We start from the raw sequence: 20,411 nt of genomic DNA on the forward strand, positions 1-20,411 counted from the left end.
GCACTGAAATTGAAAGTGATCCATGTTCCCAATTACCACCCAGAAATCAGGAAAAAAACAAATAGAAAGAACATGAGTTGAGAGGTTGCTCACCTTGGGTTTTACGAGCAGCTGCCCAGTGACGGTGAACATTCGGGACAAGCCAAAAGGAGTGCACACTGTCAAGAGAAGTCAATTGTGAAAATCAAAAAACCTTTTCATTTTATTCAGACCACTTCAAAAATCAGCCGATGCTCACTACAGTTAAGAAGGTTGGGAGGAAACTTCATGGAGATGTGCAATTTTTGTTTTTTTTTAAAAAGGAGTTGATTGGAAAGATGCCAGAGGTTGGAGTCTACCACCAGGTGCAAGTCTATGGAGAAGTAGTCAGTTACTCAGGACACAAGAATTTCTTCATTCATTGGTGAATCGGCATAGACCTCAGAGAGCTGCAGAGCTTTCGTTGTCCAGCACATTCAAGGCAGAGATTGACAAGCTTGCCGTCTCCGAGAAACTCAAGGGACATGGAGATCGGTCAGGCACGGACAAGGTGCACAATCAGCCATGATCACGGTAAACCTTCCATTTACTGCTCAACTTTGCATTAACCCGTCGTTTTTAAAAGGAGATGGAGGTCCACTGCACTGGGTAAAGTGTGCTTGCCAATCCTACACATTACAGATGTTTCTGTGAGATTGAGGAGGCAGGTTAGTTCAAAATCAGTGTAAGAATTTCATCGTTAAAACACAAGTATTTGAAGGCATTTCTACTTTATTTTAGCTGTCAAATATTCAAAAATAATTCTAAAACCAAAACTATTACAACAATTGGCTGCATAAAAAAGGGGGAAAAGTATCAAACTTTTAGTGATACTTCAAAAGTTCAAAGAGATACATCAGTTAAATGAGATACACCACATACAACCTGTTTGACCAAAGCTCCATAATCCCAGCACACAAATAAATGCAAATTCATTTTAAAAAGTTGTTTTTAAATGCTGTCAGGCATACAAATCAGAGACATACTGGCAATAGTTTTATCCGGGAGTTACTCACAGAGGAGAAGTAGCACTCCAAATAGAGAGATGCAAGAGTACAGGTATGGAAGGTAATAATCCCACAGATCTGTTGGGGGGTCGGGGAGAAAGAGAATCCACATTAGAATACAGGAGCACAAGTCACAGAAAAGGCGGTAAATCTCAACTTTTCAAATAGAGCAGCCGTATCATCTGGAACTGCCCAGTCAAGAATGTGCATAGCTCTATCTCAAAGTATCAGGAGTTTGAGAAGAATGGCTAATTCTCCAAATCAGTCTCCGATTACAGAAGGATTACAAGAAACTACAGTTCTGGCTGCTATTTTTCCTCCGTCTAAGTTTTCATGAGATACTCACCATACAGAGATTCTCGACTCGTTGCATCACTACTGATAATTGCAGATGCTACCCAGACAATGCCGAATACCAAGAGGGTCAGAAGAAAGAGGACAACAAATGTTTCATAGACTCGAGCCATAACTCCCTGTTTTGGAGGGGGATAAAAGATCAATTTAAGTTTGGGTTTGCATTTTAACGCCAAATACTGTGCTTAAACTGAAAACAACAGCAAACACATGAGATTGTCTGTAAAAAGTGAAGGGAGAAAAGTTTATGGGACACATCAATTTTTTTTTAAAAGAGAGTTGTGGGTGCCCAGAATGCATTGCCAGGGTGGTGGTATAGGCTGGTACAATAGGGGCATTTAAAAGACTCTTAGACAAGCACATGGATAAAAACAAAATAGATGGTTACAGGTGTGAGGTAGTGAAGGTTTAGACATTCGATGAAACTGGAGACCGAGAGATTTCTTCATTATGACCAATATTTATCATGGTGGATGGTGCTGCTAGGCTTAATTGAAAGGGGTGTTGGTTAAGTAACCTGATCAGCTGTAGGAACTGCCAACAAGTCTTGCAGGGAGCAAACCATCAGTAGATGGAGGAGCTAACTTTTTATTTCATTGATGGAATCCTCAAGTTGCAATGGGTAACAGAGCAAGAAAGGCTCCAGTTACACAACAGGGTGACAATGGACAAGCAAGTTAAATGTTAACATCCCACATAGTTCTGACTCAAAACATGTCCAGCTGAAGGATGGCAGAAAATTATGCCTTCATCGCTTTTGTTAAATTTCTTAATTGGTAACATGAAAATTTAAAGCACACTTAGCTTTAAATACTAAAAAATTGAAACAAAACAACATTCACAAATGTCTGCTTTAATTATGTTTTTTTTAATTAAAAAATTGTGAATGAATAAATTAATTACAAAAAATGGACAGGGACATGGATGGGAGGGGTATGGAGGACTATGGACTGGGTGCAGGTCAGTGGGACGAGGCAGAATAACAGTTCAGCACAGACTAGAAGGGCCGGTTTCTGCACTGTAGTTCATGATGATCTCAACCCTGATTGTTAAGGTTTCTATTGATTGGTGGAAAACTGTGAGCGGCATCAAAAAGCAGCAGCCACAGTTATTACAAAAATGGACTTCCAATGCCCCCGTTGTGCTAGACTCTGCTTTTCCAGACTGGGGCTACAAAGTCACCTTCGTGTCCACAATAACATGTGGACTGCACAATAACATGTCTTCTTCGAACCGAAGGATGACTATTGATTGAGAGCCATCATTTGCCTGAAAAGGGCTCATCAAGATAGTAAACCTGTCTATTTCCACATAATCTAAGTTATGTGCAAATGCAAAACCTCATAAGACATTATCAAACACATTCATCTCTGGGCCGTACTGGAAGAGGGCATGATCTGGACCCCTTCTCCCTTGTCAAAATTTCTTGTCGCACCAAGTGTCATCTCCCTTTTCTTTTTTAAATTTTTTTATTTATTTTTCAAACCGTGAACTACATCAACCAAAATATACACAAATGTTTCTCATTAAATATACACAGTGGCATTTCCTCCCTTTTATTCCTTCGACCTTCCCTCTCCCCTTCACACCCCCGTCCAAAACCAATAAACATTCAACATATATAATACAATAAAACCATTAAACAATGTCATCACACAATGAAAAATAAACAAGAAAAATGTGTCATCTACTTTTACACACTGGATCAAGTAGTATTGTCTTCTTATCATTTTAGGGGGTGGAGATCCAAGGCAAGCCCTCTCTGTTATGTTCCATGTATGGATCCCAAATTTGTTCAAATAATGTGACTTTATTTTTTAAATTACATGTTATTTTTTCCAATGGAATACATTTATTCATTTCCATGTACCATTGCTGTATTCTCAGGCTCTCTTCCATTTTCCAAGTTGACATTATACATTTTTTTGCTACTGCTAAGGCTATCATAATAAATCTTTTTTGTGCTTTATCCAATTTGAGGCCTAATTCCTTACTTCTTATATTACTTAGAAGAAAGATCTCTGGATTTTTGGGTATGTTGTTTTTTTGTGATTTTATTTAATATCAGACTTAGATCTTCCCAAAACATTTTCACTTTCTCACATGCCCAAATTGCATGTACTGTTGTTCCCATTTCCTTCTTACAGCAAAAACATCTATCTGATAATGTTGGATCCCATTTTTAAAAAACTTTTGGGGTGTGATATATAACCAGTGTAACCAATTATACTGTATCATGTATAACCTTGTGTTTATTATATTCTTCATAGTTCCAGAACATAATTTTTCCCATGTTTCATTTTTTATCTTTATGTTTAAATCCTTTTCCCACTTTTGTTTGGGTTTATAGCTTATTTCATCCTTTTCGTTATCTTGCAGCTTAATGTACATGTTCATTATAAATCTTTGAATGATCATTGTGTCTGTAATCACATATTCAAAGCTGCTTCCTTCTGGTAATCTCAGTCTGTTTCCCAATTTATCCTTTAAATAAGCTTTCAGTTGATGATATGCAAATATTATACCACGAGTTATTCCATATTTGTACTTCAACTGTTCAAATGTTAATAAATTATTTCCCAAAAAACAATTTTCTATTCTTTTAATTTCTTTTCTCTCCCATTCTCTAAAGGAAAGGTTATCTATTGTAAAAGGGATTAGTGAATTTTATGTCAATAGTAATTTTGGTATTTAGTAATTCATTTTTTCCTTTCTAAGTGAATTTTATTCCATATATTGAGTAAATGATGCAATAGTGGTGAGCTTTTATATTGTACCAGCTTTTCATCCCACTTATAAAGTATATGTTCTGGTACCTTCTCCCCTATTTTATCTAGTTCTATCTTAGTCCAGTCTGGTTTTTCCCTTGTCTGGTAAAAATCTAAAGAAATACCTTAATTGTGCGGCTCTATAATAATTTTTAAAGTTTGGTAACTGCAAACCACCTTGGTTGTACCTCTCTGTTAATTTATCTAACACTATCCTCGGTTCCCCCCCCCTTTCCACAAGAATTTCTTTATTATTCTCTTTAGTTCATTGAAGAATTTCTCTGTTAAGGGAATTGGTAACGATTGAAATAAGTATTGTATCCTTGGGAAGACATTAATTTTAATGCAGTTTACCCTTCCTATCAATGTTAGCGGTAATTCCTTCCAATGTTCTAAGTCTTCTTGCAATTTCTTTATTAGTGGCTGATAATTTAATTTGTACAATGGGCTTAAATTATTATCTAACCTAATACCTTGTACCTAGGTATCGGATTGCTTGTGTTTGCCATTTAAATGGTGATTCTTTTTTAAATTCTGCATTACTCAGTGGCATCATTTCACTTTTATTTGCGTTGATCTTGTACCCCGATATTTCTCCATATTCATTCAATTTCTTATGTAGTTCTTTTATTGATATTTCTGGTTCTGTTACGTATACTATGATGTCATTTGGAAATAAACTGATTTTATACTCCTCCTTTATTTTTATCTCTTATTTTATTTTCTGTTCTCATCAGTTCTGCCAATGGTTCTATTGCTAAAGCGAACAGTGAGGGGGATAATGGACATCCCTGCCTAGTTGACCTACTTAATTTAAATTGGTTCGATACATATCCATTTACTGTTACCTTCGCCAATGGTTCATTATATAATGCTTTAATCCAATTAATATATTTTTCTGGCAGATTGAACCTCTGTAATACTTTGAATAAATAATTCCATTCTACCCTGTCAAAGGCTTTTTCTGCGTCTAAAGCAACAGCCACTGTTGGCTTCTTATTTCCTTGAACTGCATGAATTAGATTAATAAATTTACAGACATTGTCCGCTGTTCATCTTTTCTTAATAAATCCAGTTTGATCTTGTTTTACTATTTTTGGTACCCAATCGGCCAATCTGTTTGCTAATAATTTTGCTATTATCTTATAATCTGAATTAAGCAGAGATATTGATCTTTATGATGCTGGTGTTAGTGGATCTTTCCCTGTCTTTGGTATTACTATAATTATTGCTGTCTTACATGAATCTGGCAAGTTTTGTGTTTCTTCTAGCTGGTTCATTACTTCCAGGAGAGGAGGAATTAATAACTCTTTAAATGTTTTATAGAATTCTATTGGGAATCCATCCTCTCCAGACGTTTTACTGTTCGGCAGCTTTTTTAATATATCCTGTACTTCCTCGTTTCAAATGGTTTTATCAGTTTGTTTTGTTCCTCTTGCAATTTCGGCAGTTCAATTTTAGCTTAAAAACTCTTCTATTTTATCATCTTTCCCCTTGTTCTCAGTTTGGTATAATTGTTCATAAAATTCCTTAAAGTTCTTATTAATCTCTATTGGGTTATATATAATTTGTTTATCCTTTTTCCTTGATGCCAATACAGTTCTTTCAGTTTGTTCTGTTTTAAGTTGCCAGGCTAATACTTTATGTGTTTTTTCTCCTAGTTCGAAATACTTTTGCTTTATTTTCATTTTGTTCTTCTCCACCTTATAAGTTTGTAATGTTTCGTATTTTATTTTTTTGTCCGCCAATTCTTTCCTTTTTGTTATATCATCCCTTTTTACTAGTTCCTTTTCTTTACTTACTATCCCCCTTTCCAACTGCTCTATTTCTCGATTGTAATCCTTTTTCATCTTAGTTACATAACTTATTATCTGCCTTCTAATGAAGGCTTTCATTGCGTCCCATAATATAAATTTGTCTTTCACTGATTCCGTATTTATTTCAAAATATGTTTTAATTTGGCGTTCAATAAACTCTCTAAATTCCTGCCTTTTAAGTAACATGGAGTTTAACTTCCATCTATATGTTTTTGGTGGGATGTCCTCCAGCTCTATTGTTAATAACAGGGGTGAATGATCAGATAGTAATCTAGCTTTATATTCAGTTTTCCTAACTCTCCCTTGAATATGGGCCGAATTTTATGCCTACTTGAATAATATGAGTATTCCTTTTCTCTTGGGTGCTGCCTCCTCCATATATCCATAAGTTTCATTTCCTGCATTGATTTAACCATAAATTTGGCCACTTTATTGTTTTTGCAAGTCTTTTGTCCAGTTTTATCCAACATTGGATTGAAATTAAGGTTAAAATCCCCTCCTATCAATATATTTCCTTGTGTATCTACAATCTTCAAAAAAAAAATCTTGCATAAACTTTTGATCCTCTTCATTAGGTGCATATATATTGAGCAAATTCCAAAATTCTGAATATATCTGACACTTTATCATTACATATCTCCCTGCTGGATGTATTATTTCCTCCTCTATTTTGATTGGTACATTTTTATTTATTAATATAGCTACACCTCTAGCTTTTGAATTATATGATGCTGCCGCTACGTGTCCTACCCAGTCTCTCTTTAATTCTTTAATTTCCACTTCAGTTAGATGCGTTTCCTGCACAAATGCTATATCTATTTTTTTCTTTTTTCAGTAAATTTAATAGCCTCTTCCTTTTAATTTGGTTATGTATTCCATTAATGTTTATAGTCAAATAGTTCAACATGGCCATCTCATATCCTGTTTACACCTCATTTCCGCTTCCTCACCACCACCATCCCCCTTTTCCCCATTTTCATCTCTCAATTTTCCCTTTTTAAACTCAATGTATAACACATTTAAAACATAAAATACTCTAACAACTCCCACATCCAATATTCCCTTAATCCCAAATATCGCCCCCTCTCTGAGTTGCCCCTTATCCCTTGCCGGGCAACCACAATTCCCCTTTCCATTTGGATTGCGAACCTGCTCGCATCAACTGATTTTGCAGTGACGGTTATTCTCTCCTCCCCAACCCCCCCCCCCAGAAAACACTTTTTAAAAAAAACATATAACAAAGTTCTCCCTTTTTTCCCCTTACTTCCTTTCTTCCCTTCTCTTTCCCTTCTTTAGTTCTTACATATACATTATTTTTACATCTTTATATATATATATATTTTAATCGCCGTTCTTCATTCTTGTTACATCTCTTCATCTCTCCTTCTGTCTTGTAAGCGTTCTGCAAATTCTTGTGCTTCCTCCGGATCCAAGAACAGTCTGTTTTGCTCCCCAGGGATAAATATTTTAAGTACGGCTGGATGTCTTAATATGAATTTATAACCTTTTTTCCATAGGATCGATTTGCTGTATTAAACTCCTTCCTCTTTTTTAAGTTCAAAACTTATGTCTGGGTAAAAAAATATTTTTGACCCTTGTATTCCAATGGTTTATTGTCTTCTCTAATTTTATTCCTTGCCTGCTCCAGTTATTTTCTCTTGTCGTATATCTCAAAAATTTTACTACAATGGATCTTGATTTTTGATGTGTCTGTGGTTTCAGAGCTAGTGTTCTGTGTGCCCTTTCTATTTGCATTCCTTATTGCATTTCTGTCATTCCCAGGACCTTTGGGATCCATTTTTTAATAAATTCCTTCATATCTTTGCCTTCATCTTCCTTTAAGCTCACTATTTTTATGTTGTTTCGCCTACTATAATTTTCCAACATATCAATTTTCTGAGCTAACAACTCTTGTGTGTCTAACTTTTTTTATCACTTTCTTCCAATTTTCTTCTTAAGTCATTTACTTCCATTTCTACAGCCGTTTCTCGTTCTTCCACATTTTCTACTCTTTTCCCTATTTCTGTCATGACCAGCTCTAATCTATTCACTTTATCTTCTGTTCTTTTCATTTTTCTTTTAATTGTACTGAATTCTAATGACAACCATTCTTTTAATGCTCTCATTTTTTTCTTGAAAAAAAAGCTTTATCTATATTCTGTCCATCTGTTTTACCTTCTATTTCTGTGAAGATCTTGGTTTTCTTCTTCCTCTTCTTCTGTGTCTGTACCTGTATTTGTGCCTTCTTTTTCTCTTCTTTGTATCTGTGTCTCTTCTGACTTTCCTGATGAGTTGTTTGTCTCACTTTGCTGGGCTTCTTCTTGCTTGGCTTCTTGCTGTTGGTCCTCTTCTTCTGAGCTGCTCATCTGAGCCTCCTGCTGCTGCTCTTCTTTCCTTTCATTGCTTCTCCTGCCACTTTCCTCTTCTTCCAGCTGAGAGCCCTGGTGTTGGGCATCCCTCAGCTGGTCGTGCTGTGGTTGCCCACTCCTCGGCTGAGTCCCCCTCCTGTCAGTGTTCTCCTTCTCCTTAGTTTGCGCACTACGCACGCGCGACTCCTCTCACATGCACGGTTGCGCACTTTTGTTTGGCTCAGAGAGCCATTTTTGCAGTCCAGCAGTCGGGAGGTCATGACTCCGCGGGGCCGTCACCAACCTCTGAGATTGGGCGCTCTTCTCCACGGCTCCCTGTTTCTTCGTGCAGGTAAGGGCTTCTTTCTTTTCCGGCGTCTTTTCTTATTTTTTCCTCCATTGTTTTTACCTTTTCTTTCTTGGGTGCCATTTTCTTTCTTTTCTCTACTACTTTATCTTTTATTTCTTATATTTTGTATTTATTGAACTTTGTCTTTTCTTCACTTTTTTTCTTCTTTTCTGGAGCGGGCTGGTATTCCCCTACTGACACTACTCCATCACGTGGCTCCTCCTTGTCATCTCCCTTTTCCACTCCCACTTTCAACATGCATTTCAACAAGCCAGCAGATTTCTTGATCTCCAAGACGCCACACACCTACCACTATCTCATATCTCTCACCTCTCCCTGAACCTATCCTGCCCACGCAACTTATCTGCTGTGCCAATTCTGGTCTCTCGTGAAGAACTTCACCTCAGCTCAAGTTGAAAGATAACAAAATTCATCTAGTCAATTGTGGTATATTCACACTTACTGTTCAATAATCACAACTAGTTCCCTGCCAAAATCAACCACACCATTCCAATTAAAGTAACAGCCATTTTAAAGAAATAATTTTGATTATGATCAGTGTATTCACAGCTAACTCTGGACACTTCTGGGTATATTTTATGGAATTTGGGCTGCTGGTCATGAAAAATTATCACAAAATTTTCCTATCATGTACCGTTTTTTAGATATAACCTATTTTTGTGATTTCCTGTCATATTTGAAGTCTACGTCAAGCAGAAAAAACCCTGAAGTGCAACATGTCATTGAAAATTCATTTTCTGCTGATCTTGGTGCAGTCAGTGACAAACATGGTGAAAGGTTTCATCAGGACATTGTGACCATGGCAAAACAGTATCGGGGCAACTGGAATCCATCAATGTTGGCCGACTATCATGGGACACTGACATGAAAGGCATCAGATGCTGAGTACAAACAAAAATCAGCAGCAAAACATTTTTCGGTCAGTTGAACTGACGCAATATGTCAGCGTCACGATGCGATTAAACAGGCTGAATTCAATCAAAGTTAATTTAATGTTTCTCCAACTTCCTATGTGATGCAGCAAATCTGAAATTATCTCTGTGTTCAGCTTGAAGTTGTCTATCATAATCCCCAATTTTCTTTCAGGGAGCAAACCTTTAAAAAAATTGTTGCCAATTATTACGAGCATTTCAGGTTTTTACAGTAGATCTGCATCCTTTCTCACCTTCTTTGAGCCAGTAAATCCTTCAGATTCAGTGAAGAAGTATGCAAACGGCATCAGAAAAACCAGAGAGATGTTGGAAAAGAGGAAAACAAGGTTCCACAGGCCTGCACAGAGAAGAGATACATTATCTGTCGAATAACAGTTCTCCACAGAATTATCAGTGAGGATAAGATTAAACTTAAATCCCCCTACCACACAACTAGTGGCTGCCCTAATGCTTTAAATTCCAAAATAGCTTAATTATCCAAAATAACCATAAAAGTAGTACCTGAAACCTAAATAGAGTGAGGAAAATTAGATCAATAAATTATTTGATTTGCAGCCACTGTGGTAGGTCACAGATTTTGAAATCTTTTAGAAAAATGACAACTATTGCACAATTTGGATCAAATCCCAGGTTTCTAACTCCATTTGGATGTATTGCTGGAGGTGCTTATCCAATCTAAAACACCTATTCTTGTAACCATTCCTGTTTCCCAATTCTGTCCATGTCCTTTCCCCCATCTGCAAGCAGACAGTTTAAATGATTCAAGATTTGTTTATTCTTTATTGTCATTGAAGCCATCATTAAAGATGAAATAGTGAAACTTTTGCAACGTAAGGGTTCAATCAGGCAGACGCAGCATGGTTTTAGAAAGGGAAGATCTTGTTTGACAAACTTGTTAGGATTCTTTGAGGATATAATGGGTGCGGTGGATAGAGGGGAACAGGTTGATGTTGTATATTTGGATTTCCAGAAAGCGTTTGATAAGGTGCCGCACAAGAGACTTCTCAGTAAGTTACAGGAAAGTGGAGTCCGGGGAAGTATATTGGCATGGATCGAAAATTGGTTGTCTGACAGGAGGCAGAGAGTCGGGATAAATGGGAGTTTTTCAGGTTGGCAGAGAGTGGTAAGTGGGGTGCAGCAGGGGTCGGTGCTAGGCCCACAACTGTTCATCATTTACATTGATGACTTGGAGGAGGGGACAAAATGTAGTGTAGCCAAGTTTGCGGACGACACCAAATTGAGTGGAACAGCAAATTGTAATGAGGATGTGGAGAGTCTGCAGAGGGATATAGTTAAGCTGGATGAGTGGGCAAAGGTCTGGCAGATGGAGTACAATGTTAATAAGTGTGAGGTTATCCACTTTGGCAAGAAAAATAAAAGAGCTGAATATTATTTAAAGGGTGAAAAACTACAGCATGCTGTAGTGCAGAGGGACTTGGGAGTGCTTGTGCATGAATCACAAAAAGTTAGGTTGTAGGTGCAGCAGGTTATTAAGAAGGCAAATGGAATGTTGGCCTTCATCGCTAGAGGAATTGAATTCAGAAGTCGGGAGGTAATGTTGCAACTGTACAAGGTACTGGTGAGACCGCACCTGGAGTATTGTGTCCAGTTCTGGTCTCCATATTTGAGGAAGGATATACTGGCTTTGGAGGCGGTCCATAGGAGGTTTACTAGGTTGATCCCTGGGATGAAGGGGTTGACTTATGATGAAAGATTAAATCGTCTAGGATTGTATTCGCTTGAGTTCAGAAGAATGAGAGGAGATCTTATAGAAACATATAGGATTATGAAGGGTATGGATAGGATAGATGTAGGAAGGTTTTTTGAGCTGGCCAGGGAAACTAAAATGAGAGGGCACAATCTCAAGATTCGGGGGAGTAGATTTAGGACAGAGATGAGGAAAAATAGTTTTTTCCAGAGAGTAGTGAATGTTTGGAATTCCTTAACCAGGGAAGTGGTTGAGGCTGCCTCATTAAACATATTTAAAATTCTGTTAGATAAATTTTTACATGATAGAGGAATTAGGGGATATGGGGAGAAGGCAGGTAGGTGGAGTTAGGTCATAAATTAGATCAGCCATGATCGTATTGAATGGCGGAGCAGGCTCGATGGGTCATTTTTGGCCTACTCCTGTTCCTACTTCCTATGTTCCTATGTGATAACACAGAACGTAATATTACACGAAAGTGCCTTCTGCCTGCCATAAGGCAGACAAAAGCCCCTTCCTTTCACACTGGCCCCTTATCCTTGTAATTAACGGCCAATATACAAGTTAAGGGGCCAGTGTGAAAGCTCCTTAATCAGCATGCACACATCAAATACCCCTGTGGATAGACCGCCTAGGTAGGGTGTAGCATCCCAGGAGTCACCTGATGCCTTTTGTGTCGATTATCCCAGTGTAAAAGCGACATGGACTATCCAAGGACCAAGTACTGACGCATTAATAACGTTTTTGCGTGAGTGCAGGAATGTGAAAGAAACAAAAGATTAAAAAGATATAAACTTTGCATTCAATTTACTAAATCTTGATCAATGTATTATGATCTTGTATTTAAACAAAATTAATCATGGCTAATTATAAGATAATTAAGCATTATATACAGCACAATAAAAAATGAGCTCAACCAGAGAGAGAGGGGGGAGTCACGTGATGGAGTAGTGGCCGGACGGTGAACTCCAGCCCTCTCCAGAAAAGTCGGAAAAAACAAAGGAAAACACAAAGGCACAAAAATAAAAATTAAAGAAAAGTGAGTATAAAGGTGGAAAGAAGATGGCGACGAAAAAAGAAAAATCGAAATCAACGGTAAGAGAGGAAGAGAAGACAACGGAAGAAGAAGAAGGCCTTACCTGTTCGAAGAGGCCCGCGGTGGAGAGAGAAACCCGCTCCCTCAGGTCGGTAGAAAGTGGACTACAAAAATGGCTCGCTGAGCCGAGTAAAAGCGCGCAACCGCGCATACAAAAAAACACACCGACGGGAGGGGTGACCAGCTGGGGAGTCGATCTCCACAGCCGGCAATGACAGCTGCAGAACACCTGCAGCAAGAGGAGAACATAGAAGATAACGAAAACAAGAAAGAAGAGAAGAAAAGGGCAACAAAGAAACAACAGATGGCCAACCCAGAGGAAGAAGAAGAGGAAGAGGAAGAGTACAGTGAAATAGAAGAAGAAGGGAAAGGCAAGATAAAGGATATACTTTCTCTTATTAAAGAATACATGGAGTCATTTAAAGAATGGCAAGCGCAAGAATTTAATGATTTAAGAAGAAGAATAAACAATACAGAAGAGAAAATGAATAAAATAGATATGACCTTAACAGAAATGGGAAAGAGAATGGACAAGATGGAAGAGCGGGAAGCAGCAGTAGAAATGGAGGTAGAGGACTTAAAAAAGAAATTAGAGGAATCTAATAAAAAAGTTATAGAGACACAAGAACTGTTAGCTCAGAAAATAGATATAATGGAAAATTATAACAGAAGAAATAACATAAAGATAGTGGGCCTTAAGGAAGATGAAGAAGGCAAGAATATGAGAGAGTTTATAAAAGATTGGATCCCCAGGATCCTAGGATGTCCAGAACTACAGCAAGAAATGGAAATAGAAAGGGCACATAGAGCAGTGGCCTTTAAACCACAACCACAACAAAAGCCAAGATCTATTTTAGTAAAATTCCTAAGATATACTACAAGAGAAAAGGTACTGGAGAAGACAATGGAAAAAGTAAGAGAGGGCAACAAGCCACTGGAGTACAAAGGGCAAAAAAATCTTCATTTATCCAGATATAAGTTTTGAAGTCCTGAAGAAGAGAAAGGAGTTCAATACAGCAAAGGCGATTTTATGGAAGAAAGGGTATAAATTTATACTAAAGCATCCTGCGGTATTGAAAATATTTATTCCAGGACAACAAAACAGACTATTCTCGGATCCAGAGGAAGCATGAAAATTTGCAGAACAATTACAAAATAGACTGAGGAATGAAGACGTGTGACGAGAGTACAAAAGACTGCGAACTAAAAAGACACATAAGTTTTGAACTCCTGCAGAAGAGAAAGGAGTTCAATACATCGAAAACGATCTTATGGAAAAAAAACTATTCTCGGATCCAGAGGAAGCAAGGAAATTTGCAGAACAACTACAAAACAACCAGAGAGATGAAGATATGTAATAAGAGTAAAAATGACCACGATTTATATGTATGTGGGTAAAGAGGTATATGTGTGTATAATGTGCATACATGAATGTATCCGTATTTAGAGGAAAATATAGATAGTATAGACAAGAATTAATAAGGGAAGGAAATGGAATAGAGGGAATAAGGAGGGAATTAAAAGAGTGACCTTTGTTACATATGAAAAGTGAAATCTTTTCTGGGGGGGTGCTGTGTGGGGAGGAGTTGCGGTCACTGCAAAATCAGCTGACGCTTGCGAGTGAATTCGCAAATCCAAATGGAGAGGGGAGATGTGGTTGTCCGACAAGGGATAAAGGACAACTCAGGAGGGGAAGGGGAGATTGGGGCTAAAGAAGTTTTAAATAGGAGAATAAGGAAAATGTTTGATGTTTTAGGAATGTGGTCTTATAAAGGGTTTAAAACAAGAAAACAGAAATGGATAAGGAGGAAAGGTAATGATGGAGAAACGGAAAGGGAAGATAAACAAAGTATAAAATGGCTACGTTGAACTATATGACTTTAAATATTAATGGAATACATAACCAAATTAAAAGGAAGAAACTGCTAAATTTACTGAAAAAAGAAAAAATTGATATAGCATTTGTGCAAGAAACACACTTAACTGAATTGGAGCACAAGAAATTAAAGAGAGATTGGGTAGGACACGTAACAGCAGCATCGTATAATTCAAAAGCAAGAGGAGTAGCTATATTAATTAGTAAAAATGTGCCATTTCAAATAGAAGAGGAAATAATAGATCCAGCAGGGAGATATGTAATGATAAAATGTCAGATATATTCGGAGTTTTGGAATCTACTCAATGTATATTCACCTAACGAAGAAGATCAAAAGTTTATGCAAGATATCTTTTTGAAGGTAGCAGATACGCAAGGGAACATATTAATAGGAGGGGATTTCAACCTGAATTTGGATTCAAATATGGACAAAACTGGGGAAAAAATTAACAGAAAGAACAAAGTAACCAAATTTATAATTAAATCGATGGAAGAAATGTAACTTTTGGATATATGGAGGAAACAACACCCAAAGGAAAAGGAATATTCATATTACTCGGCTAGACATAAAACATACTCAAGAATAGACCTATTTTTGTTATCAGCTCGTATGCAAGATAGAGTAAGAAAAACAGAATATAAAGCTAGAATACTATCGGACCATTCACCCTTAATATTGACAGTAAAGTTAGAGGACATCCCTCCAAGAATGTATAGATGGAGATTAAACCCCATGTTACTTAAAAGGTAGGATTTTAGAGAATTTATTGAAACACAAATAAAAATGTATTTTGAAATAAATACGGAATCAGTGGAAGATAAGTTTATACTATGGGATGCAATGAAAGCATTCATTAGAGGGCAAATAATAAGTTATGTAACCAAGATGAAGAAGGACTATAATCAGGAAACAGAGCAGTTGGAAAGGGAAATAGTAAATATAGAAAAAAAATTAGCAATGAAGGAAGATACAACTAAAAGAAGAGAATTGGCGGATAAAAAAATAAAATATGAAACACTACAAACATATAAGGTGGAGAAGAATATAATGAAGACAAAACAGAAATATTATGAACTAGGTGAAAAAACGCACAAAATCCTAGCATGGCAGCTTAAGACAGAACAAGCTAAGAAAATGGTATTGGCATCAAGGAAAAAAGAGAAACAAATTACATATAATCCAAAAGAAATTAAGGAAAACTTTAGAGAATTCTATGAACAATTATACCAAACTGAAAATGAAGGGAAAGAAGGGAAAATAGATGAATTTCTGACTAAAATTGAACTACCAAAACTACAAATAGAGGAACAAAATAAATTAACAGAGCCATTTGGAATAGTAGAAATACAAGAGATAATGAAAAAATTACCAAATAATAAGACACCAGGAGAGGATGGATTCCCAATAGAATTCTACAAAACATTTAAAGACTTATTAATTCCGCCCCTCCTGGAAGTAATCAACCAGATTGATAAAACACAAAGCTTACCAGATTCATGTAAAACAGCAATAATTACAGTAATACTAAAGCAAGGGAAAGATCCACTCACACCAGCGTCATATAGACCAATATCTTTACTTAACACAGATTATAAGATAATAGCTAAACTATTAGCAAACAGATTAGCAGAGTATGTACCGAAAATGGTAAATTTAGACCAAACTGGATTTATCAAAAAAAGACGCACAACAGACAATATTTGTAAATTTATTAACTTAATTCATGCAGTAGAAGGGAATAAAGCACCTACAGTAGCAGTTGCTTTAGACGCAGAGAAGGCCTTTGACAGAGTAGAATGGAATTATTTGTTCAAAGTATTGCAAAAATTCAGTTTACCGGAGAAGTATATTAATTGGATTAAAGCATTATATAAGGGACCGTTAGCGAAAGTGACAGTAAATGGACATGTATCAAAGCAATTTAACTTAAGCAGGTCAACACGGCAGGGATGCCCGCTATCACCTTCAATTGTTTGCGTTAGCTATAGAACCACTAGCAGAATTGATAAGAACAGAAAATAATATAAAAGGAATAAAAATAAAAGACAAGGAATATAAAATCAGTTTATTTGCGGATGATGTTATAGTGTACTTAACAGAACCAGAACTATCAATAAAAGAATTATATAAGAAATTGAAGGAATATGGAGAAGTGTCGGGTTACAAGATAAACGTAAATAAAAGTGAAGCAATGCCTATGAATAATGCGGATTTCTCAAAATTTAAGAAGGAATCACCATTTAGATGGCAAATGCAAGCAATAAGATACCTAGGTGTACAAATAAACAAAAATCTCGGCCAACTATATAAACTCAATTATTATCCACTAATGAAAAAATTACAGGACGATTTAGAGCATTGGAAAGATTTACCACTAACACTAATAGGAAGGATAAACTGTATTAAAATGAACATTTTTCCAAGGATATTATACTTATTTCAGGTATTGCCAATACAACTGACAGAGAAATTCTTCAAGGAGTTAAAGAAAATAATAAGGAAATTTTTATGGAGAGGGGGGAAACCGAGGATAGCACTAGATAAATTAACAGAATGGTATAAACAAGGAGGCTTACAACTGCCAAACTTTAAAAATTATTATAGAGCCGCACAATTAAGATACCTATCAGATTTTTATCAAACAAGGCAAAAGCCAGATTGGACGAGATTAGAATTAGATAAAATAGGGGAAAAGATACCTGAACACATATTATATAAATGGGATGAAAAATTGGTACAACATAGAAGTTCTCCAGTATTACATCATCTCCTCAATATTTGGAAGAAGATTCATGTAGAAAGAAATAAAACAAATTATCAACTACCAAAACTAATATTGACGCAAAACAAGTTACTCCCTTTTACAATAGATAACCTTTCCTTTAGAGAATGGGAAAAAAAAGGGATTAAAAGAATAGAAAATTGTTTTTCAGGAAATAGATTCTTATCCTTTGAACAAATGAAAGATAAGTACAATATAACTCAAGATACAGCCCTGGCATATTACCAATTGAGATCCTACTTGAAGGATAAATTAGGAAGCAGTTTGAGTTTGCCAGAGGCAAGTAACCTTGAATATGTGATTACAGATACAATGATAATCAAAAGATTTATAACAAATATGTATATTAAACTGCAAGAAAAGGAGAATGAGGAAACAAATGGTAAAACTAAACAAAAATGGGAACAAGATTTAAATATAAAGATAAAAAAGGAAACATGGGAGAAGTTATGCTCCGGAATGATGAGAAATACAATAAATACGAGGTTACATATGATACAATATAACTGGATACACAGGCTATACATTACACCTCAAAAGTTAAATAAATGGGACCCAACAGTATCTGATAGATGTTTTCGATGTAAAAAAGAAATGGAAACAACAATTCATGCAATCTGGACATGTGAGAAAGTAGAAAAATTTTGAAAAGATCTAAATCAGATATTAAATAAAATAACAGAAAACAATATACCAAAGAATCCAGAGATCTTTCTCCTAAGTAACATAAAAAACAAAGAATTTGGAATTGATTTGGAGGATGCACAGAAAAGATTTGTTAAGATAGCTCTAGCCGTTGCAAAAAAATGTATTAAGTCAACCTGGAAATTGGAAGATAATTTGAAAATACAACAATGGTATATAGAAATGAATAAATGTATTCCATTAGAAAAAATAACATATAGTTTAAGAAATAATATTGAAATATTCGAACAAATATGGGAGCCTTACATTAAATACAATAGCGAAAACCTACCGGGGACAATCATTACCTAAGTTAACGGAAGGAAAAGGAAATGAAAAGAATGGACTCTGTAGAATTTCTGGTGTATTTTTATTGAATGACAACATTGTCTGACTGGTTTAATGTATTCTAGATTTTATACCTTAAATGGATGGGACGGGGGAGGTAGGGAGGGTGGGATGGGAGGAGGGGGGGTGGGAAAGAAAATGGCACTGTATATGTGTGAAAAGGAAAAAGTGTGTACCATGGTTAATGTGATTTATGGTGTGAAAAATAAAAATTTTTAAAAAAACCAGAGAGAGAGAGAGAGAGAGAGCGCAAGTGTGCAGACCTGCCCTCCCAGAATTCCATGCGGCAGAGAAGGGGCTGTATGCATGGAGCACTCGCGGAATGGCTTCTCTGCCGCATGGAATTCTGGGAGGGCAGGTCTGCACACTTGCCCGCTCTCTCTCTCCCCCATGGTCTTTATAAATGTGTTTTATTTCCACTACCACTTTCCCACAGTCCCTTATAAATTTATAAAGGTTTATATAGGTCAGCACAACAACAGGGGCTGAAGGGCTCATACTATACTGTACATAAAGCTCAATTATCTTATAATTATGCATGATTAATTTTGTTTAAATACAAGATCATAATTAGCAGATTCATCACTCTGATATCACCGATGGAGGATAGGTGCCCCTCTCCCAGGGGATGCCTGGTGATGAGTGTGAAAGGATGCAGAGAACCAGTTAACAGGTTCATTGAAATGCCAATTTACAGGTTAGCCAATGTGAAAAGGGCAAAAGAATTTCCATTAGCATTGCCCGGCACTCCTTACAATTCAAGAGAAAGAGAAGCAAAAGAGTCAGTTGAGTGTCTGTGGATTCAGCTCCAGTGCTCCTGCAGATGTACAGTCTCCTGTTCGATCTACTGGCAACCAGAGCTCCAGATCCAAATCTCCAACACGATCAGAAAGCCTTCAGTGCCCAAGGCCCTTCGGGAGCCTTTCTTTCCCTCAGCACCCTCTCGAATCTTGGTTTCAATACCTGGTTCCCATGCACCAGTCTCCAGCAGCCTTTGCTGGTCCCCCGACTGCAAGTTGCCCGCAGCCTGTGTGGGTCCCTCAGCCACTGAGCAGCTCACTGGTCTGCGCAGTGGTCACCATCCCATGGGTCAGCTCCTCTGCATCACCTTCTCAATGGGAGGGTGTTCTCCCCATTTCTGGTGCCCTGTAATAGTCTGCAACCCTGTGGCTTTTGCCAAGCACAGGCGCTGCCATCTTGGGCACAGACCTGCATGTTTGCAGGCTTTTATTAAAACCTCTGTTGGCTTCTTTAACAGGCCATTTAACCCCTGTACAGCAGCATTAGGACCGGGTGGGTAAACCCTTGGGAGCAGCACTGTGTCTCTGCTCTCCCAGGTCCACACCAGCGGTAGCGCCACCATTTTTAAAACAACAGATGAATAATTTCTGGACAGTCATTTAAGCAGCCCTTTTCATCTACAGAAAAGTCATGTTCAAATAAGTAAACAAATTCTCTCTCAACACAAATGCTTGCGACAGTGTTGAAGAGGTTAGTGTTTGCAGGAGCCATCATCAGTCCTGAAGTTGGCAACTTTAAATTTATTGAGGACTTTAAGCAATGTCTACATCCCAACAACGTAAAAGCAAGACCACAAAATTGTACTGAATATCGAAGGATAGACAGTTCAATTCCCAAGGAGGCAAAAAAAAAAACACTCAAGTCTAGATTTTCAGAGTTGGAGTTTGAGATATTAACGTAGCCACTTGCCTCAAAGCTGGAAAATTGCTTGTGATTATGCCGATGCAGCACTAGATGGCGAAATGAACTCACTCACAAAGGGTACAAGACAAAATATATTGCAGGTTCAAAGTCGTAATGTTCAAGTGATAAAAGAATTCAACTGGATTAATAAATTGTAGTTCAGGTCAAATATACAGGAACAGAAATTTAGCAGATAAAAATTAAATAAGTGAGCAGTAAAACAAAATTCTGCAGACACTGTGTTTGAAGTAAAACACAACACTGGAGAAACTCAGCAGGTCAAACAGTGTCCTTTACGTAGCAAAGATCAAGATACAGAACCAACATTACGGGTTTGACCCTTTGAGCAAGGTATGGAAAAATGTCAGCAGGCGTCCAAACAGAATGGTGGAGGGAGAGTGCACCAGCAAACAAGGAGAGGGGAATGGCTCTGTGAACAGAGAAGGAAAGAGTGGATGGCTGGAAGAAAGAAGACAAAGGGAAAAGGAAGGGAGGGAGAACAGGGAGTAGGCGAGCAGAAACCAGAGAAATCAATGTTAATGCCATCCAGGTGGCATTTATGTTTTTACTTAAATAAGATGAGCAGCAGGTTTTGTTT

General features: G+C 37.1%; 1 protein-coding gene across 2 annotated transcripts in view; it reads right to left on the minus strand.

Annotated features, from left to right (window-relative positions):
- lmbr1l (limb development membrane protein 1-like) overlaps positions 1 to 20,411 on the minus strand; it is a 93,781-nt gene that overhangs the window by 46,892 nt on the left and 26,478 nt on the right. For both annotated transcript variants that reach the window (XM_069906543.1, XM_069906544.1), the window contains exons 5-8: positions 9,848 to 9,951; positions 1,372 to 1,498; positions 1,035 to 1,103; positions 94 to 158 (exon numbers count right to left, since the gene is read on the minus strand). In XM_069906543.1, coding sequence (XP_069762644.1) covers positions 94 to 158; positions 1,035 to 1,103; positions 1,372 to 1,498; positions 9,848 to 9,951 — 365 coding nt within the window. The remainder of the gene's footprint in view (positions 1 to 93; positions 159 to 1,034; positions 1,104 to 1,371; positions 1,499 to 9,847; positions 9,952 to 20,411) is intronic.

The sequence above is a fragment of the Narcine bancroftii genome, chromosome 12, assembly GCF_036971445.1.
Source record: "Narcine bancroftii isolate sNarBan1 chromosome 12, sNarBan1.hap1, whole genome shotgun sequence".
Taxonomy (NCBI): domain Eukaryota; kingdom Metazoa; phylum Chordata; class Chondrichthyes; order Torpediniformes; family Narcinidae; genus Narcine; species Narcine bancroftii.